Genomic DNA, 23316 nt, shown 5'->3' on the forward strand with positions numbered 1-23316 from the left:
AGTAGTGAATTTAATGGCTGTATGCATCTAATACCCTTCTCAGTGGAAGACCTTGAAAATAGGATGCTTGTGGAAGTGAATGGAGACAGGTTATATTTCCAAGAAAAGCCAGTAAGGTTATGGGAAGTTCAATCCAAGGAATATAGGCACCAGAAAGGGAATAAAATTGAGTCCCAGAAGTCAGATATCAGTGACTCATACTTGTAATCTTAGATAGTCAGGTGGATTAGATCAGGGATTTGTGAATTGAAGCTAGCTGAAGAAGACAAATCAAATCCAAGAGACTCTTATCTTGAAAAAAAAGTCAGAGTTGGAGGTGTTCACGTGTTACAGTACCAGCCTTAGGCCTAAGAACATGAGGCCCTTAGTTCAAGCTCCAGATTCCTACTAGCCATGCATACCACAAAAATGTACCACAAAATAAAACTGCAGAACTCTTCAGGGAAGCATGGGTGATAGCATAGGTAGTTCCTATGCTGTACTCCAAAGAAATGAAAAACTATTAGTGTCATCCTCAGTTACCATTTATGTATGGGCTTTACCACCAGAGTATGTAAATTCCTAGCACTTCTGTTTCCCATTGCTCAAGGAAAAAACAGGCTTTGACATACTGTAGGCAACTCACCCAAAGATAGAAATATAAGTGCCGGCTGGTCAGAGCACCTTGGGAGGGAGCACTAACATTTTCTCTCATCTCAAACAGCCTGGAATCTGCGTACATTCCTAGGCATGCAGTGACTCACCATGCGCAACCATTATTACTTCAATGGGAAATAGTTATGGCTTTATGTTTACAAAGTCTTAGACATATATAATATAGTCTTTGATAAATAGTTTAGTCCTAGAGATAATTTATCTTTGACTTAACACATTTCTAAAAATTCACTTCAAGTTTGGGTTACTCACATGGGTCATAAGAATTCTCTTCATTAATACATAATAAATATTTGCACTCCTAAATTTTTATTTTGTATCTCAAACTTAATCCTTCACAGAAAACACAACCATCTAGGACATATAGGACTTTAGGACATCCACTGTCTATGGGATAGCAAATTGGTCATGGTAGATGATCATTAATACTTTACATCCAATTGTCAAAACCTTGCAGCTGATACTAGCAATATAACTTTGATGAACTCCATTTTGTTTTTCCAAGTCCTACTACATTTTTAATAATGGGAATTATTGAAAGCAGCGTAAATCTTAGTGCTAAGAAATGCAGTTTCATGGGCTTAGATGTGCAATTGATAAGCTTTTTCTGCATATTTTTTAGTCTGGAATGGTTTAAGTTACTATGTTATTTATTTGGTCAAAAATGATATGCTTTGAGATATAAGAACCATTCTTTCCAAGGGAAATTCTTTCTAGGTAAATAATCTTTCCTTTTTATTCCTTTATGGGGAAATATAAAGAAATCAAGTCTAAATAATTAGAGTTTTTTCTGTTTAACATAGAAGTAATGCAAATTGAAAGTAATGCAAATTGAAAGTCAAATTAAGAGAAAAAAATGAGAGTTCAGCCATTCATTTAAAAATGTTTGTATATAACTGTTGAATGGAATTTATTTAAAACAAGTTCAGTAACAATCTCTGAGCTTCGGATTGCTGCTATAACAAGGGACCAAATCTTTTTTCTTTTTTCTTTTTTGGTTGTGGGGCTTGAACTCTGGGCTTAGGTGTTGTCCCTGAGCTCTTCAGCTCAAGGTGAGCACTCTACCATTTGAACCACAGTGGAATTTCCCATTTTCTGGTGTTTAATTGGAGATAAGGGTCTCACGGACTTTTCTGCCGGAGCTGGCTTTGAACCCTGATCCTCAGATCTCAACCTCCTGAGTAGCTAGGATTATAGGCGTGAGCCACCGACTCCCAGCTTGGATAACATCTTATAGTCAAAAACCAACATAAATTTTGTCTTGTAATTCAGTAGATCAAAAGTCTGACAGAGAAACAATGGGTTAAAATCAAGGGTTGAGTTTATTTCTGGAGGCTCTAAAGGAGAATCTAATTCCTTGCTTATTTGAGTGACTAAAGACTGCCATGTTCCTCCCAAGTTCAAGGTCAGCAATGATAGGTTAATCCTTTTCACATTGCCCCATTCTGACCTTTTCTTTCATTATTAAGGACGTCTGACGTGATAGGGCCATTCTGGTATCCATGGTAATTTCTCTATTTAAGAGAAATTAATCAGCATTATTAATTACAGCTACAGACTTAATTCTCCTTTTTTTTATATAAGACAACACATTTAACGCTCTGGAGTTAGAACAGAGAGACCTTTGGGAAGCTCCAATTTGCCTTCCATGACCAGATATTATTTATTTAACAAATAATAATTAGTATGGTCCTCTGCCAACTTTTAGTTAGATGCTTGAGACAAACAAAAAGTCAGAGTTGTTACATTCTAAAAGTTTGTAGAATGATTATTTAAAGGAAAAAGCAGAAGACAAGGTTCAACATTCTGTTTTAGAAAATCCCACAATCTAGTACTACAAATGTGTCTTCAAAATATGTGTTTCCTTTAAAACTACATATATGCCAATTTCCTATGAAAGATTTATTTTCTGTACTAAAAACGACTAAACTAACAGTCAAATAATTGGTTCATCACTCATGGGCTTAAATACATGAGAAATCAGAGGAAGTAGTTAATAAGATATACAAATGATGGCTGGTTTGGCGCTTGCAGAATGAGAGTTTTCACTAGTTTTCCTGCTAAAATATTTTCTTATGGTTTGTACTTTTCAGTCCCTTCACATAAACAATAAGTTGTGTATATGGCAGTTACTGGAAGTTGCAGCAAATATTTAATTCGGAATGCTGTCCATTTACTCAGAAATTGGTTAGAATTTGCTCTAAATCAAACCTGTTAAATGAAATTTGTAGATGTGGAAATGCACTCAGCCATTAATTATTCAGTTTTGTCTCTCTAAATTGTGCCTTAATTGGCCTTCAGCCACTCAACTCTCTTCACTTGCTAATAAGACTTCCTTGGACACATACACACTAAATACTTTTAACTACTCATCAGTGAGGCTGACAGAAGGCAAAGCCCAGCAGTTTTAGAAATAAAAATAGGGATTTATTACTATTCATCTTATAAGCTGTTACTGTGAAGTCTTCAGTTCACATATTTGTGCAGACCCAAATGGATTTACTATTTTAGAAATAGTTGATATAGACTATTCATGGGTTGAAAGAAGTCTAGAAATCTTCCTTGTCCCTTTTCTTTGTCCCATGAAATTACAACTACTTTAAATAAGCAGATCCTGCAATCAACTTAGCACTGTAGATAAACTCTGCTGCATGCATTGGTCTATACAACTGTAGCAAAAGCACTAATAATATCACACCATTATAATGTTATAATAGGAATGAGGAATGTTGTTGAGATTTTTGTCTATGAGAAGTAACAACATCATGCCAAAGGCACAAAAGTATTGGTTAAGAAACTCTTCCAGGTTCATGGGCTAAAGCCTATAATCCTAGCTACTTGGAAGGTGGAGATCAAAGTATCATAGTTCAAGTCCAGCCTGGGTATAAAAGGGTATGAGATTCTGGATGTGGTAGTGTGCAACTGTGATGCCAGCTACAGGGAAGCATGATGGATTGTGTGAAGAACCTTTCATCCTCACTGACATGACGCTTAATTCCTTGTGCACATTTCTATCGCAACAATATTTGTAAAAATTTCAAAAAGGTCTGTGACGTAAAAGTTCCCTTCCAGCCCTTCCCAACTTCATGGAGCTCAAATGAGATAAGAAATAATTACCTTGGGCTGGGAAGGTGGCTCAGTGGTAGAGCGCTTGCCTTGCATGCCTGAGGCCCTGGGTTCGATTCCTCAGCACCACATAAGCAAAAAGAAAAAAACCGGAAATGGCACTGTGGCTCAAGTGGTAAAGCACTAGCCTTGAGCTGAAGAGCTGAGGGACAGCGCCCAGGCCCTGAGTTCAGGCTCCATGACCAGACCCACAAAAAAAAAAAAAAGAAAGAAAGAAATAATTACCTAAAGATATAAGAAAGGGCTGGGAAGGTGGCTTAGTGATAGAGTGCTTGTCTAGCATGCATGAAGCCCTGGGTTCGATTCCCCAGTACCACATAAACAGAAAAAGGCAGAAGAGGCACTGTGGCTCAAATGGTAGAGTGCTAGGCTTGAGCCAAAGGAGCTCAGGGACAGTGCCCAGAAGAAAATCATACCAGAAATTAATCATTCCATCTTCTATCAACTTCACTGATAAAAATCATGTGCTTACAGGGAAATCATGATTTGTTTTTCTATAAGCCAGCCTACATGTTTTGCTCATCAATACCCATGCTTACACGTGGAGGCTTTTTCTTCATGGTTTTCTGCTCTGTGGGGCTTTTTGAAAGTGAGCATTTCAGATTCATGTCCTATACATCCTTGAAGGGTCTAGGCACTTAGCCTTTGCTTTCGCTGTGGGCATGCACAATATATCTGTGAAATTCATTACAGGACAAAGAAATGTCTTGGGTTAGTCAGGCAAGCAACTAATGTTCCTTTATTTTGTTACAAAGGCAAAAAGATCAATAGGTAGGACATGCAACATTTTTTTCTCTATCTTGCATGATCAAATAGTGCTCCTGATTGACATTGTTTAATACACACTTCTGGCCTTTCTTCTTTCCTGCTAGGGAAACCCTGATGCCTGTTCTCTGTTAGCTAGTGTTAAATGTATGTGTGTATGTGTGTGTGCGTGTCTCCAATAATTCAGATAACAAGCAATCAAAATATGAGGATAATATTATAATCTGAAGTCAACAGTGTTAGTTTGGAGACATTAGACAGGTGCTAATAATCTATCATGCATTGATTAACAGTAGTCTTTTTAGCACTGGCAAACTTGAGACAGAAGCATCACAAGTAAGTACCAGGCTAGCCTGGGCTACTTGGTGAGACCCTGTCACAAACAAACAAACAACAAACAAAATTCTGATTTCTTTATACATAAGCAGGAGGGTCCCATAAAGGGAGAAAAGATGATCCATAGCCACTTATATATGAAAGTTGCTTTCAATTCAGATCATGCTCAATAGGAGCATGAATCATGTTTAATGAGCAAATTATCCTTTACAATGATCCAAATAAAAGTGATGGTGGTGGTATAAGTGTGATCAATATTATATATCCTTCTCAGTACCCCTAATTATGAAGTTTTAAAATTTGAAATTTAATACCATGTCAAAGTTTTGGATTGAAGTCGCTATCTCTGTGTTCTTTTATAGAAATGGTACTAATGGGGATTTGGGAAGTAGTTTATCACATCAGGAAAAAATAATCCATTTTTCATATCCTGTTACAATGATTATTGTTGACAGAAAAATATATATGAAAAAATATATAGGGTCATATCATAGATACCCAAATGTATTGCAGATCATATGATATACTTGGGAAGATTGCAATGCTGTAACTCCTTCAAATAACTAATTTCAGTCTAACAAAATGAATACTAGGAAGCTGAAACATTTTTGCTCTGGGATGGAAGGTCAAGAGGGGTGACAGCAGAGGGAAGGAAAGAGGAATGAAGGGTGAATACAGTCTTAATATCCAATATACTTATGTGAAAATAGAACTAGAAAACTTGAAGGGATGGATGGCGTTGATAGAGAGAGGGGAGGGTGATGGGAGGGGTAACATTGAGACACATGGTAGTTATAAATTGACATACTGAAATGGAATCCTTTTGTACAGCTACTTAAGGAATATATGTATATATGTGTATATCATATATGCATGTATATATATATGATACAGAAATAAAAATGATACTGTTTGCTCAATGACACATGAATGCTTCCCTATGTCATCCCTAAATTGGAAAGTAAGCAATGATCCCGTGGCACCAAGTGCACTGCATTTGCTTAGAATGCTGACTCACTCATCTATCCTCAAAGATTGCTGAATGAGTCAGCGTTCAACATTTGTGTCAGTTTGATTAGGACCTGAAGCTATCATGTCATTATGGGATCACTGGGTATCAGTCATTCACTTAATTTGAAAGCACTGCATGGAAATCATTAATATTCATTCTGCAACATTATAAACTTCTGAATTCAAACACACTAAATCATGACAATATAGAATATTAGGGTTTTCCAAATTTTTTAATGATAGTTTCACTTCAGTTTAATCAGTATTGATTTTAGTTAGTATGTCAACAAGCAAGGGTAAGCTCTCTAAAGTATTATGTTGAACAAGTTTAGGAAACTGGTCTCTTCAAAACAAAAACATGGTATTGTCTCCAACCTGTTATCAGGGCTTCTTGTGATATTCCACTCTGCCTTCAATACAAACAGAAAGTTGGTTTAAGATAAGTCTGAGAATTTTTCAGTTGTATAAATGATTAAGCTAGAAAGAAATAAAGGTAGATAGTACTTCCTAAATTTGATCATACCTTGTCATGACTTAGAAATTGTATCCAATGTGGGCATTTTACTCTGTACCTTCCAAAATACCCCAATCCTACATTATAGCCTTTTTGTTCCACATAAAAATCTACATATCAATGTTAAGTATCTTTAGTTAACATTTGAAGCTTTTATGAAGCTCTATATGATTTCTAAAATAATGCATAAATAAGCAAATTCAAGTACTATTGATCAACATTATATATTTAATTCTATTATATTGAATGCAATGCTTAGAAGCATAAAGTTATATCTCAATGAGTTTTATAACTGACCCAAACTATTATTTTTCCTTACTCCCATGAGATATGATTGAGAAACTCATAACCAAGCTCCTGCTATTCACAATATCTCCATTGGGTGTAGCTATGATATTAGATAGGTTAATATCACAGCCTATGTACTCAGGAAGGATGCTGGGACATTTGGGGATTTGTAGTCACTTGCTTTGTCTTGAGCATTAAATTATATTTTTTCAGCTGAATGATCTTGGGGAAAATCAAAAAGGATATTTTCAAGTCAATCAGGTCAAGAAGGATTTCAGTATATTTTACCCCAAAAGGAAGAAACCTAGAAAGTTATACCTTGTATTGAAACTTTGATTAACAGCAATTCTACATAGTGTGCTTTTTTTTTTTTTTTACAGTCATATAATTCACATCTAGGGTGAATGCCTTCAAAGTATGCAGGCATCTGTTAAATAAACTGTGATAAATAAGAAAAAAACCCACTAACCATGCAACTCCTCTATCCAATGACAAGTCTGGGCAAAATGTCTTAAAATGCCTATTTATGCTGAGAGAGAGAGAGAAAGAGAGAGAGAAAATAGCATGTCTTCTGAAATGCAAGGGCAGCTTACATGCTGAGATGAAAACTGCTAACTCGTTTCTTAACAACACCATATGTCTGTGATTGGATCATAATGCAGTCGATTCTCCAGGGAATGTGCTAAATGGAAGTTAACCAAATCAAGGCCAGCCATCCTATGTGCCTACTTGCTGATTAACTGGTGATCAGCCTCTTTGGATTTTCCACATCACCCGAACATGGCATGGAGGATCTTCCTGCTTTCTTGACATCCTCTCAAACCAATCGAGTCATAAAAGCCCTGACACAATAATATTGATCCTTGTGTTCACATTTCCTCTTCTATACAACCTCAGTCTGGTCTAAGGAACGAAAATACAAAATCCTCAAAGTCTCTTAATGGGTTTTACATAGAACATGCATTGTGGAACAAACACTGTTGAATCTGGCTTAGAAAGCAAAAACAAAATACCAAAAGACGGAAGAATTTGCACTTTCTCCCCTGAGAAGTATTATAACAAAGGGGGAAGGGAGTCAATGCCCAGTAGGCAAACAGCTCTTTATCCATTATATTTTATCAGCTCCATTATCCATTATATATTATCAGCTCTTTATCCATTATTTTTCTCAGGTTAGCTCTTCTTTAGTTTTTAAAGCTAGGGATAGCTAGTTGAACTCAGCTAGGTATTTAGAAGAAGAAAATGGCAATTGGAATAAAGGTCAATGTGGAGAGGAACGATGGGACAGAACAAATCATCTCTCTTGTACCCAGTTGGACGTGTACGATCCCAAGACTGACACATGTGCTTACAAAAGTTGAATGGTGGAGGACAAGTTTTCCCACTTCCACCTTCATGCGCCAATGTGGGAAGATCCAATCAGAAAAGAACGTTCTTGCTGGAGTTCCAAAGCAAGGGATCCAATCAGAAAGCATTTTAGGAAAGGCAAGGAGGAAAGCAAGCCCTCCCACTTTTGCCTTTGCACTTTGAAGTGGGAGGAGCCCAGTCAGAAAGGAACTTATGTGTTCAGGTTCTGGGGAAGAGGGATGCAGTCACAGTGGCTTCCAACAGTGCTTAGCTGAATGTAACCTATCAAACCAGAGAAAGAGAGGTTTCCCTAACAGGAAAGGGAATCGGGAACCAAAGATACACTTTCTTAGGAGGGAGAGCCCTAGGGACCAAACATCTGGTTGCTCCAGTCAAAGAGGCTCAACAGGAAATTTCCCACTTTACGTAATCGACTCCCACTAGCCAACCTCTTCCTCCTCATCCTCCCTCCCTCCACTCCTTCTCCTTCCCCCCATTTCCAATCCTCTTCCAGTTTTTCCTCCTGACCTAAGCACTGTCCTTTAACTTTGCTACACGAGGCACAAGCTGTACCACTTGAGCCACACCTCCAATTTGGCTTTTTGGTGATAATAGGAGATAAGACTTCCAGACTTTCTTGCCCTGGCTGGCTTTAAACCAGGATCCACGTATCCCATTCAGCCTTTTGAGAAGCTAGGGTCACAGGAGTCAGCCACCAGGATAGGCTCTATTAACTCTTCTTTCTCTCCTGTTACCAGTAAATAAACTTACTTGATTTGCTTTAAGCACTTTCCTGCATTTTTGTTCTTCAATTGGCAGAAAAAATCTCTTATTACCTCATATCAAATATCTCCCATGCATCCTACAGTTAAATTACTATGAAGTTGGGGCATTTATAACTCTGATAATATAATATTGACTATATTATGGTGAATATAATTCTTTTCTTTTTTTTTTGCCAGTCCTGGGGCTTGAACTCAGGGCCTGGGCACTATCACTGAGCTGCTTTTGCTTAAGGCTAGTGCTCTACCACTTGAGCCACAGCACCATCTCCAGCTTTTTCTGTTTATGTGGTGCTAAGGAATGGAACCCAGGACCTCATGCCTGAGCAGCAAGCACTCTACCACTGAGTCACCTTCCCAGACCCTGAATATAATTCTTAATAGCATAGAGCTATATTTTTTTTTGTCAGTTGTGGGCTTGAACTCTGAGCCTGGGTGCTGTCCCTTAGCTCTTCAGCTCAAGGGGAGCACTCTACCACTTAAGCCACAGCACCACTTCTGGTTTTCTGGTGGTTAACTGGAGATAAAAGTCTCACAGACTTTCCTGCCCAGGATGGCTTTAAAGTGAGATCTTCAGATTCAGCCTCTTGAGTAGCTAGAATTACAGGCATGAGCCACCTGTGCCTGGCTATAGAGGTATGTCATTATAGTGGTATGTGTGAAACCTAAAGAATTTTGCCTTGAAAGTGTAAGATGTCGTTGGAGTGTCTAGATTGGAACTATTCCTAGTGAATGGAGAGTGTTTTTAATTTTTTTTAGTGTGTAGCAACTGATGTTTATGTAAAATATAAAATTATTCCCTTCAGATTTCATGACAGAGCTAAACTACGTAAGTTTCTAAATTTACTGCCCTCTCTGTATTCTTGTTTACATGGGCTGGTAAGAGATGGTTGGGGTCTGGCATCCATCTGTGGGCTTCGCCATGCTTAGCTCTTTTGTTAATTATACATCAAGGTTATTTATATTAAGAGTCATTAACTGATCTCATTTCTTTATTCTTTGCTATGTTTTCCTTCTCAATCACTTTGTAGAAGTATGCAAAGAGATTCAAAGGAAAATCAAAAAATAATCACCAAGACACTTTTGAGGAAGATGAGTTACTATATGTAAATGCACATCTATAAAAACAAACTTTTCCCACACACAAGAAAGGCTTTATTATATCTTCATTTGAATAACAGCAATAAATCTAGCAATGGTTTGAGTGATTTCATAATGACATTTCTTACCTGGGATGCCTGGTGGTGTTTTCAGGTATTTTCCATTAAAATGTTGAATTACCACTTCACATTTTTCAGTAGACTCCATTCTGGGAAAAGAAAGCACACGAGAGATCATATACTTGTGTCAGTTTGTTCATATTGGTTTTTAAAAAAAGATAAAAGAAGGAGAAAAGATAAAAGAAAGCGAGAAAGCAATGGAAAATCTTGACAATTTAATGTGAATTGTCAACTGGTGACATGATGACAATAATCAGGCTGATGGGAAACAGTACAGAATCATCAGTGTTGAGAGTAGCCTCCCTACGCAGAGAGTTGTCTGTGATGATGGTGGTAGGTATGCTAAGCCCATTGGAAACCCTGTGACCTTATGACCTATGTCATACCAACGAGGGCACCAATGGTGAAAGGGATGTTATCTCTTCAGTAAGTGGTAAAGCAGGAACTTAAAAGATGGATTTTCTAATTTGGGGAGGGGAAGGGAAATAACAAAATGCTGAAATAAGGATAAAAAAGGAATGTTTCCACAATATTTAAGCCTGTACAATAACAACTGAAAAGTCTCTACACACTCTACTGTTTTGTTTGAACAGTACATTGCCCAGAAGAGCAAACAACACAATAGTGAACGGCTCAGCATCCTGACATTGTTTTTGAAAAGTTAGCATGTGAAAGATGTTTAAAAAGAGTTATTTGAGATTCTATATGTTCTCAATTTTGAATGTTGGACAGTCTTTTATTTGTTTTTTAAATATTTAAAAATATTAGTATTTCTAAACGAGGGTTCTTGTGTAAAATTTTACTTCTCATATACTGTGGTCTAAAGGATGAATTTTGAGAGAGAGTCTTGGCAGTGCTGCCATATCTCAAGCACAATATCATTTACAACGATTTGTAAGTCATGAATTATAACTGGCCTTTATTACTTTATAAAAATTCAAGGGAGCAATAAAAAATTAGAGTTGATTCTGGTTAACAAAAACTGACTTATTCAGAATACAACAAGAAGCAAAAGCAAGCTTCACCTACAGTGTGCAAAGCTATGAAAGAATATATATGAAATGTCTGAAATGCATCCAAAGGTAAAGTATAAGTTCATGTATTTTGTTGTTTTGTTTAGATTGTTAATATGTGCTTTCTGAACAGAGGGTTTTGATGTAAGTTGTAATCTTTCCAGTATGTAAATTTTAGGTGTGTTTTCAGGGCCATATCATGTGAACATATTACATGTAGAAGAAATAAAATAAGGAAAATGTTAATACATGCTAATAGACCACACATATTTATTGAAGTGATAGGAATGTACAGGTGAGAGTCCTAGAAGTGAGGAGAACTCAGAGAAGCAGCCTCAACAGCAGAACAGGTGTTGGAAACATAATTAGGCCAAAGGAGGTTTTGGACTTGCATCTTCTGCACATTCAGGTGAAAGGAGGAGAACACTTAGGTGAGTGCAATGCTCACGTGGGAGACCTAGAGATAGACCATGAATGCAAACAGGATATCTGCACCACTTCATCAATCAATGAATTATTGTAATTACTTTCTGACAAATTAAAGTTTGGCTTTAAGTGTACATTCCTATGAAGTGTGGAATAAAATCATTCAGTATTGGTACACATGAAAACTCCTATCAGCGGCCAGATCAACTGCATGAACTTGAGAACTATGTTGAAAGCTATGCTATAACTATCTCAAAATTTAACCTTTATTTATTATTATTATATTTTTGTCAGTCGTGGGGCCTGAACTCTGGGCCTGGGCACTGTTCCTCAGCTCTTCAGCTCAAGGCTAGTGTTCTACCATATGAGCCATAGTGCCACTTTCTGGCTTTTTCTGTTTAGATGGTGATGAGGAATCGAACCCAGGGCCTCATGCCTGCAAGGCAAGCGCTCTGCCACTGAGCCACCTTCCCAGCCCCTGATAGTTACTTTTTAACAAGGAATGTTGAATTGCCATCTTTCACAGGGCCCCCTAACTTTATAGCTTATCTGGAAATGAAAAGAAAATTTGGGGAATTGGATTGAAGTTATCAGATAAGTATTCATTTTTTTAGATGATAAAAAAGACCTACATAAGAGTTATTTTGGAAGAAATCTTTTTTAATATTTAAAATGTTTAATGATAATTTTTTATCATGTCCTTCCAAATCAGAGAGTCCTCCCAAATCAATAAGATCTGAAAACATTTAGATTGGGGTTACAGGATCTAGAATTTATAGTATGGGCCACAGCTTCATTTCTGGCTTTTTGGTAGTTTTGTGGAGGTAAGATTCTCATGAGCTTGGAAGAAATCTTAAGAACAAATTAATGTATAGATGAATTCTTTTAGCCTAATAGCATTTTGATAACTAAAAATTAAGCCAGGTGTTGATGGTTCACACTTGTACTCCTAGCTAGACTGGAGACTGAGATCTGAGGAGCATGGCTTGACAGTCAGCTCAGGCAGGAAAGTTTATAATTCTTTTATCTCCAGTTAAGCAGCAAAACCAAAAGTGGATCTGTGGCTCAAGTAGTAGATCCCCAGCCTTGAATGAGAAGGCTAAGAGAGGGCCTAAGGTCAGGAGTTTAAGCCCCACAATAAGAACACATGCATACAAAAGAACTAAAAACTAAAACAGACATAACATTTTGCTCAATTTAATCATAAATGCCTTCAAATCCAAAGCTATTTTGATGAGAGGCAGGAATGACCTTCATTTTAAGTATTCACTACAATACACGCTCCCCACTTTTTCAGGTCTGTTTCTTCCAATGGAATCTTTCAATGTAACTCTTCAAATTTGCCTAATTCGTTACTGACATTGTTGTTGTTGGTGGTGGTGGTGGTTATGGGGCTTGAATTCAGTGCCTGGGCACTGTCCCTGAGCTCTTTTTTGCTCAAGGCTAGCACTCTACCACTTTGAGCCACAGTGTCACTTCTGGTTTTCTGGTGGTTAATTGGACATAAGAGTCTCACAGACTTTCCTGACTGGGCTGGCTTTGTACCATGATTCTCAGATCTCAGGTTTCTGAGTTGCTAGGATTACAGTTGTGAGACCCACCAGTGCCTGGCTTGCTTAATTTTTTTTTAAGAGGGGAAATTTCTTTTCCAAGGAACAAAAGAATTTGAACTCTACTCTTCCTGTCTTCCCACCAGGGTCTACTATCTACCATCTCTTAGGAAAAATAATATTTCTTCCTAGAAGAGACATGAATGGGAGAGGCAATACAAGCCTTTAATGACTACAGATGTTGCTTTATGGAATTTTTATTCCAGGAGAGCTACAGAATGAAACTCAAATGCCCTGGAGTCCCTTACTCTGTTTGGTCTCTTTGGGTGCTCATCTAGATAAAAGGCAGGGATGGAAGGGGAAAAACAAAGGAGGAGGCAACAATGCTCAATAAGAAATGTACTCATTACCTTGCTCGTGCAACTGTAACCACTCTGTACAGTCTTGTTACAATAAAAAAGTACCAAAAACTCTAAAGCATGCTTGCAAAGTTCTACAAATCAAATATTTTCTCTTTGTTTTAAAATGACACGGAATCTTAAATGTAGACCAACATTAGATTGGGATTAGTGGGTATGTGTACTTGCTGATCCTACATTAGATGTCTTAGGCAACAAAGAGCAAGCTAAGAAAGAAAATAAGCTGGCACCAGTACAGTAATATATCGCTCTAATTTTAGCTATCAGAAGGCTGAGGCTGAGATCTGAGGATCTAGGTTGGAGCCAGCCCCAAGGGAAGGAAAGTTTTTGAGACTATTATCTTCAGTTAACCACTAAAAAGCTGAAGTAGAGCTATGGCTCTACTTACTCTCTTGAGTAAGAAAGGTAAGTGATAGTGTTCAAATCCCAGTACCAGGGAAAAAAAGAAAAATAGAAAAAGTAAAAAAAAAAAAAAGAAAAGAAAATCAAATGCCCAATATTTGCAATACTTTTTGTTCTGGTTTGAACACTTCAAGTCTTCCCTTTTGGTTTCTAAACATGATCATCTTTTCTTAACACTGTTTTACAGCCGTATTAGACCAGATGGAGGCTGTTCTTTTGAACACGAAGAGTAGCATAGATTGTTCACTTTGGGTTCATTCAGATTTAACTAAGGGAATGTCTACTGTGAGTCTTTAGAGACTCTTCTCTGAAAGAATAAATGCAATAAAAGCCTGTTTTTTTTTTTTTATAGCTGCTGGCACATAGTGTCAAACCATATTAGGCTGTACTTCCCAACAGTGACAATTTCATTTTAATACATGGGGCACATTTTAACAAGGCAAACCCATCCTGGCAAAAATGACAATGGAGGAGCTACCAAGGGGCGGGGAGGAAGGCATATGCTCTTCAAACTACAGATGTGGAAGCAACAAAGGTGGACCCAGAGAACTGGGGACCAGAGGAACATGCTTCATTTGTGTAGCCATTTTAGGAAGAATGTACCTGTTGTCTTTAGGAGTTTCACAATGAACAACTCTGAAATGCCAGCTCCAACCATCTGAAGTCTGGCACATGCTTCTGTGGAGGAAACTGATACTAGCATTATTGAGGGAGTCTGGAAAGGGCAGCCTGGTGCCACCCTTTAAGTTGTGCCCTGAATCATGTCACATACATCTCTGCTTCCAGGTATACCTGAACTCCCTGGGCCATCAGAACCCTCCAGCTCCAGGCCAACCAATCACCTGACATGTATTAATTGGATTCTGACAAGGCTCCAATAGTAGGTAAAGTTTCAGGTTTTTTCTGTTAGGTCTGATTTTAAACATAAATACAACATGAAGGGCCTGTTTGACATTCCTGCTTTTCTCAATGCTGAGAAATGACTGGCTCTAGTCATTTGAAATGCATGACAGAACTGTTTATCTTCCTCTACACACTCTCTCTCCTCCGCCTCTCCATTTCTTCTTCCCCCTTTTCTCCTCCTTCTTTCACCCTCTTTCTTCTCTTCTTCTCTCTACTTCTCCTCCTCCCTCGATCTGCCTCTTCTTCCTCCCTCCTCTCCCCCATCCTTACCCCTATTCTTCTTCCCCTTTCTCTCTTATTTTATTCCCTCTCTTCCTCTTCCTTTCCTCCTCCTCCTTCTTTTTTCTCTCATTTTTGAAACTGGTTTTACAGCCAGTCCTAGCCACAGGCACGTTCCATCAGATCCAATGTTAGTAGAATGAACATTCTGGGTCAGATTTAACACAAGGAGGCATAAAAGTATATCACAAAATCCTTTTCTGACTGGATCACCTCAGTAGAGAATCTCTATTTATGGTCTTAAAGCTCTAAGTATTTATTACCCTTGCATTTAAAATAAATCTACTCTGTCATTTATTATGGTTAATTAAAGGTTTCCGCTATTGTGAAATGTTTGTGGTTTTGAAATAACAGGTTCTGTTCAACTTATTGGCAACTTAGAGCATCCAACTGCTAGCCAAAGCATCCTCATTTCTGGTAAGATTTCCAGAAAGAGTCAACATTAAATTTTTTCTAAAGTAGTAAAATGTGCACCCCTTCTGATATTTTCAAAAACAAATTACATCATTTATTTAGGAATCCTTTGCAACTGGAGTGAGTCATGGGGAAAAGATGAACGAATGAGTTGAATTTTCATCTTTCCTTTTGTAATTTGTTTCTTTCTAGCCAGGTGCCTGGCTTTCTCAAGATACAGGTGTCATAAAAGGCAAATAGTAAAGTCTAGTGGCCTCCTCACCATGACATTTGCACAACACAGATATTTTGATGATCAACATTACAACATAGTCTTGTACAAAATGAAATTCTGGATAATATTTCACTAATAAAACCATGATCCAGAAATCCTCTTGTTTTTGAACTTCTAGGGATAGAACATAAGCCTTGTACATGCTGGGTAGGTGCTGTACCAGTGAGCTTCATCTTCTACCCATGAGTGTTTAGAATCATATCATTTTAGGACTGGAAATGGCCAAATATCAACGTCTGCATTGTACAGATGAAGCAACCAACATGAAAACACAATTAGCCCCCCCTTCCCCCGCAACACACACACACAATGCACACAGATCCTTTCCCAGTGAGGAGTTAGCAGATGAGCCTGGGACAGAACTTCTGTCTGTTATTTTTGTTATTCTTAAGTAGTTGTGTAAAGGGCTTTCAAGTTAACAAATCAGTTTATGAGAACAATTTCTCTTGATTGTGCACGATTTATCTTTCATCATCATCAGAGTACAACTTATCTTCCATCATTTTCTCCCATCTCTCCCAGCTCCACCCATCCCCTCAATTTACCAAGTTCCAGTTCAGATGGCTTATCAGGAAGAGATCAATTTGCATTGCTGACTGTGTGATCCTTCTGGTTCTTATATTGATTTATCTGCTTAATCTGTCTGAAGCTGGGAGAGATGAGCTGTCTCTACTCCATCCAGCCACCACCAACTACACAATTTACACTGATATGGTATAAGTAGAAGAGCATTTCTTCATACGGTATTCTTACAAAACCATAAATAACCTTCCTTCCCTCCCTCCCTCCCTCCCTTATTCCTTTCCTTTTCTTTCCTTCTTCCCTCCCTCCTTCCTTCCCTTTCCTTCCTCCCTTCTTTCCCTCTCTCCCTCCCGCCCTTCCTTCCTTTTTTCCTTTTTTTCTTGATTTTCTTTGCCTGTACTGGGATTGAACTCAGAGCCTTAAACTCTCACTTGGACTTTTCACTCAAGGCTAATGCTGTACCACTTGAGCCATACCTTTGTTTCAGCCCAGTCTGGTTTCAAACCTTGATCTTCAGATCTCAGCTCCCTGAATAGCTAGGATTACAGACATAATCCTAGATGTGCAGTATATAAAAAATGTGAATTCTTTTCAGCTTTTCTGTAAATGTAAACTGACTTCAAAATTATATATATCACTATATAGCCAGGTGCTGGTGGGCTCACACCTATAGTTCTAGCTGCTCAGGAGGCTGAGATGTGAAGATTCTGTTTTAGAGCCAGCATGGGGAGGAAAGTCTGTGAGACTCTTAGCTCTAATTAACTGCCAAAAATGTTCACAGTGGAGACTATAGCTTAAGTGGTAGATCCCTAGCCTTGAACAAATAAACCTAAGAGAGAACCAGGCCCTGAATTTAAATCTCAATGTTGGTACCAAAGGAGGAAAAAATAAACACTTAAACTAGTATAGAGTTATTTTTATTAATTCCAATGTCTGGACCTAACTCAGGAGATTCTTAATTATTTTGGCTTGAGGCCTAGGCATAAATTTTTCAAACCTAACCAAGTAAATCTAGTGTGCTGCCAGGTTTGAAAACCTCTATACTGGATATATACAGGTCAGATATCTCAGACTGAAAACCAAATCAGAACAATAATGTGGCTTCATTGTTGTTGTTGTTGTTGTCTATTTTAAAATAGCAAAGACTTCTGAAATTCCTGTCAATGTTTGAAAACTGGGAGCCGTCACATGAAAATGTGACTTTCTGATTGTTCTGGAAAAATGGGACATTCTGAGCCATGCCCTCTACATAGTAACTGTGGTATGATAACCTTAGATTTGGTCTTTGTCCCGGCATCTCAACGTCTCTTTGTCAGTTCCCCTAACTCTGCCCAAACTTGTATAGATCCTCCTTCTTCTAACTTTGAACTGAGTCACCTGGAAAGAGCACCTCCAGGTGCCACTTCTTCCAGATGGGTCTATTATCAATGAAAGAGAAATAAAAACAAAGTGCAAACTAGGTGCTATTAGTCCATTCCTGAAATGCTAGCTATTCAGGAGGCTGAGATCTGAGGATCACAGTTCAAAGGCAGCCAAAGCAGGAAAATCTGTGAGATTCTTGTCTCCAATTAACCACAAAAATGCCTACAGTTGAGCTGTGGCTCAAGTGGTAAAGCTCTAGCCTTGAGTGAAAAAGTTAAGGGACAGTGCTGGGGCCCTGAGTTCAAGCCACTGCACTAGCACACACCCACATAAAGCAATCACAGAGGCGGTGCCTTTCAAGGAATATGTAAGTCCTTTGTCTTCATTCTTTGTTTTTTTTCTTTTACTGGATCTGAAAACTAGTCCTCTCATTTAGATTACTTGACTGCCATCAGTGGAACAATACTATAATCATATCTTTAGCCACAGATCCATGTTTCTGAAAAAGAATGTTGGTTAAAGAAATGGAAGAAAATTACACATAAAAACTGAGATGCAGAGAAAATTAGTTACTGTAGCTCTAGTAGTATTCACATAGAAGTTCCGTGCCATCCAACACCCCTGGAATGCATTGAGACTATTATTTTAAGACACTTATTTCCAGACTTTTAGGAGACTTTTAATCAGACTCATTGAGTTACACCTCATATTTTAGTCCTTGATATATTATCTAAAATACCTCATTCTCTTGCTCTATGATTTGAAAGTTTGTTTTCTGTTTCCCACAAATGCAAAACATGGCCCCATTTTGAGTCTTTTACCTCCTCTTCTTCTTGCTAAGATTACTGTCTTCCCTCTACACCTAAGAGATTCCCGTATAGAGTTCCTTTTGGCCATCTCTATCTCTGGGTGAATACCCCATATTTGGAGGCTTCTCTTGTCCCCAAGCCGAGGTTCCATAGAATCTATAATAGCCCTATGTTTTCTTTTGATTTTATAAAACTACATATTTGATACTATTTGATATGTAACTATCAAATATTTGTTGTCCAATATTTCTGGTCATCTTTATAGTTCAATACAGTATCAGCCCAAAAGAACAGATATTTTCTCTTTGTATAAGCCTTTATGTTATATCATCTAGAACAGTAATGACACTTAGTAGAACTTATGACATTTTTATTAGAGAAGTAAATGAATAAATGCACTTTGTCACAGAAAAAGTCTATGTGTATTTTAGTAACTCTTCCAAAAGTATGAGTAAGAGGTGCAGAACTGAGATACAGGCCACATTATTGCATTAACCTGAAGAACTATGGTCATGAGCACAGATACGTGGAAAATATACAGATTAATCCACAGAAAGGTACTAAATAAAAGATGATGGACATCTTTCTAAATCTTTTGTCTCTATTAGCCAGTAGAGTAGCAGATATTTACCTGAAATCTCCATAACCTTCTGGAAGCTAAAAGTGACTTTGTCATGCTTTGGGCTGAAAACAGGCATGGGACAGAGAAATCACTTCTTTGTTTCTTTTTAAAATAATTCTATTGTTATTATCAAGGTGTTGTACAGAGGAATTACCATTTCATAAGTCAGGTAATGAGTACATTTCTTTTTTTTTTGACAATGTCACCTGGGACAAAGAAATCATAAAGGCCCCGTGCATATTGAGTGACAAAAATGTTCAGAATTATTCAGTTCATCAAATTCACTTTCACACAGGTAAATACTTTCTTTAAAGTTCCTCTTAGCAAGGCACTGGAGGTTCATTCATGTACGCCTAGCTACTCAAGTGGCTAAGATCTGAGGACTGAAATTCAAGGCCAGCATAGGGACTGACTTTGGACTGGACTCTTAGTTGCAATTAAAAAGCAAAAAGCTGAAAGTAGTGATATGGCTCAAGTGTTAGACCATCAGGATTGAACAAAAATACTAAGGAACAATGCCCTGGCCCTAAGTTTAAGACCCAATACTGGCAGACACACAAAAAACTGATCTTTTATCATCACACAAATTTTGGAATATAGACATTTTATAGTAGTTTATATGAATATAAAAACAAATATTCACAGTACTTGGTTCTCCAGGTGTTTATAACGGTCTATATACAGCAAGACATAAGTCCTGGACCTTTCAGAATAACAAATCATTTGGTTCCATATAATGTATATGATTGGTTGGTTAATTGGTTAGTTGGTTATTTAGGTTTTACATATATACAATATTCTGAGTCTTCTACCTGTGGTATGACTTCGTAATGGTGAAACAAGACAAACAGATAAGGACAAAAGAAAACAAATTACCCATAGAAATTACAAGGAGAGACACACAAAGCAGAAACAAAGATGATAAAGATGAAAAGGCATCAGGAATGTACCTGCCAGTGAACCCCATTTGTTGACAATAAAAGAAGGATTAAAATTTTCAAAAGAAGCCAGGTGCTAGTGTCTCACACCTGTAATCCTAGCTACTCAGGAGGCTGAGCTCTGGGGATCTCAGCCAAGGCAGGAAAAGTCTGTGAGACTCTTATCTCCAATAAACCACTCAGAAAACCAGAAGTGGCACTGTGGCTCAAGTGGTAGAGTGCTCACTTTGAGCTGAAGAGCACAAGGACAGCGCCCAAGCCTCACAACCACAAAAAAAAAAAAAAAAAAAAAAAAAAAAATCAAAGGAAATGAAAGAAAGTCATATTATTTTCAGTCTCCATGCACACAACTGTAACCTGTTTCTGGGCAAACATCACTAAAATTTGGCAATAAATAACCACTAAGTTTAGCCTTGAGAGATTTCTTTCGGTCACATTTGAATTCCTGGTTCCATGTATTTTAGAGTATTAGCAAATGAACTGGCACAGTAAAAGGGAAGAACTTTTACCACAACACTGAACTTGAGGTAGATATAATCAAAATGAATTTCAAATAGTAAAAACTCACAGAGTGACTCTGATCAAGAAGCACTGGACACTTAGATGGACATGTTACATTGCAACTTCTTACGCAACTTTTTGAAGTTGAAAAAATAAAATAATTTTCATAGGTTTGGTTATTTATTTTTATGACAGTATTGGATTGAATTCGGGGTCTGGGGATAGTTCCTTAGCTTTTTTGCTCAAGGTTGGCACTCTACTATTTGAACCATTTCTCGCTTTTAGCTGGTTAATTGGTGATAAGAGAGAATCTCAACAATTTTACTGAGCTGACTGGTGTTAAACCACAATTTTCAGATCTCAGCCTCCTGAACACCTAAGAGTACAGACATGAGCCACCAGCAGTTGACTGGATGGTCATTTTAAAGTGTCATGCATTTGTCTAAAAGGCAATTATCAATGTTCGCTGGATATTTTAAAATCTCTTTATATTTTTTTCACTATACTCTTTTCTAAAGCATTTTTCTTCTGTTTTCATGAAGTGTGAGGAGACAAGGCACACACAGTATCAGCTCATAAATACCAAATTAATAAAATACTAATGATGTCCAGAATTATTAGCAGAAAGTTTTACACTAAATTTAAACCTATTGTACTCTTTTTAGTAATCAGGCTAGAATTTGCCTCTAATGAGCCTTAATTATTTTTAAAGTTAGTATAAAGGAAGAAGAAACAGAACGATTTATTTAGAGAACTTGCTCTTTCAGGGTAGTGAAGAGGAAACAGGAGTCTCTGCCCATGTGTTCACAGTCATTCAGACAAAGCTGCATGAGAATCAAATTAAATATACTGAAGAGGAGCCAAAATGCCATACAGCACAAAGGTCTCTGTGTTCAGGGTCTCTCATGCTCTTTAGCTCACCAGGGGACAGTAAATGCATTTCTTAAAGAGGTTCTGTGTTCCCAGATGTTGAAGTTGGAGAACTGGGAATGGGCCCTCCCCACCCCATCCCTTCACCACCTTGGGCCACTCTTTACCAGCCTCTCCTAACACTTTTGCAATGTGAATTTTTTTTTCCTGGACAAATGGTCTCATGTTTCTGGGAATAGGGACTGCATAGCATGAACACATAGCCATGTCTCTCTAGACTGGCTGATTTATGTCCTGATCCTCCCACTCTTAAGCAATGTAGTCTGCCCACACTACTAGCTCAGCAGGAGCAAGTCCAACTGTTAGCATTCCCACCATAAACTTCTGTTTTTAGAGGTTTATGACTTGGCTGTAAAATGCTGCCTAGAGGGTGGTGGATCTTACCAAGTTGTTTTAAGTTACAAGAGAGTAAAAAAAAAAAAAAAAAAAGAAAACATAAAAAATAACACAAAATGTCTGTAATTTCAGACAGTATCTAGAGATTCTGGAACTTCAGAAACTTTAATTGTGCTGTCTGTGCACCCTACTGGCATCCAAATGAATGCTTTGAAGTTCTGGTGTTTTAAATATAAAATGAAGGTACTTTTTTACTTTGAAGAGAGGGTTATCAAAGAAGATTAATGTGTAGCTTGGAAGTAAAAAAAAAAAATAATGGGGGAATTTCTTTCTAGTCAGAGGCATTTTAAGATCTCTTGCACATTAAGGACCACTGGGTGGTTTAAGTGACCAATGATAATATTCAAAAGGAAGTCTGCTAAAAGAATTGTTTGACGTGCTGGTGGTGATGGTATGTGGGTGCGGGGCAGTGGGGCTGCCAGTACTCAGTCTTTAACTCAGGGTCTTATGCTCTATTTGGCTTTTCTGCTCAAGGATGCACTATATACCTTGAGTACCTAGGATTATGGATAGGAACCTCTGTTCCCTGACTGTTTAGGCTTTTGTCATCAATTTTTGAGAAATGTGTGAATTTATTAAATACAGTTATAGGCTACTTTTCCCATTTGAATAGCATATTCCTTTAATCATGCTGAAAGTACTGTGAATGTGTAGAGAAAGAAACAGCTTATGAATTGGACTGAGTTGATGTCACTGTATTTTAGTATTTGCATCCAGTTCTCTGCCTTGGTGTTGGAGATTATCATTCTCATCAAATACTCTCTCTCTCTCTTTCTTTCTCTCTCTGCTGTGGCTATAGTCTGAACAAAAATATTTTTAAAAGAAAAAAATGAAAAAATGGAGGCATTTCAACCATCATCAAACATGCACTGCAGATCTGTTCTAGGTGAGACAGAATTCTAGGTGCTGAAAGAAATATGAAGAAGAATTAGCCATGATCTCCACCCTGAAGAGCAGGAGGGGAGATGGATTAGTGATGAGTATCTTTTAAGAGCCTGATATCAAGTGTGATAGAGACATCCATAGGAACTGGGTCCATCTGAAAAAAATAGAAGACATAGGAGCAGCAGCAATCATTTACGCATCAGCAGTGCTAGTCTTGAGGGAGAACTTGGTAGAAGCTCAGTGACTGAGTCCTATCACAGACTTACCAAATCAGATTCAGCATGAGCCCCTAAGTCTGAGTAGAAACTCAATAGAAACACATGAGAACCAATATTAATTCACCAAGGAGGTATCTCTTAACAGAGAGAGCAACAGAGGTATCTCAAATATCGGTGAATAAAATCCATACATTGTTCTCTCTCTGACCAAGCCTTCTGATTAGTAGATCCATGGTAGCAAATTTGCATTTCTAAACATTCTCAGGTGATGTTGATGCTGCAAATCTGGAACTGATCCTTGGAGAAGTACAATCCCACAACATCTATATGGATTTCAGGAGCTTTCCTCATTTACTCATTTGATGATCCCTAGGATAATCAAGAACATCTGGACTCAAATTACCTTCTCT

At 37.7% G+C, this 23316-nt stretch overlaps 1 protein-coding gene across 1 annotated transcript in view; it reads right to left on the reverse strand.

The window, feature by feature from the left end:
• Positions 1-23316, reverse strand: part of Rbms3 (RNA binding motif single stranded interacting protein 3) — a 743920-nt gene that overhangs the window by 239047 nt on the left and 481557 nt on the right. The window contains exon 6 of the mRNA XM_042666502.1: positions 10053-10132. Within this exon, the coding sequence (XP_042522436.1) occupies positions 10053-10132 (80 nt within the window). The remainder of the gene's footprint in view (positions 1-10052; positions 10133-23316) is intronic.

This window comes from Dipodomys spectabilis, unplaced genomic scaffold (assembly GCF_019054845.1).
Source record: "Dipodomys spectabilis isolate Male_0828 unplaced genomic scaffold, ASM1905484v1 ptg000365l, whole genome shotgun sequence".
Lineage (NCBI taxonomy): Eukaryota > Metazoa > Chordata > Mammalia > Rodentia > Heteromyidae > Dipodomys > Dipodomys spectabilis.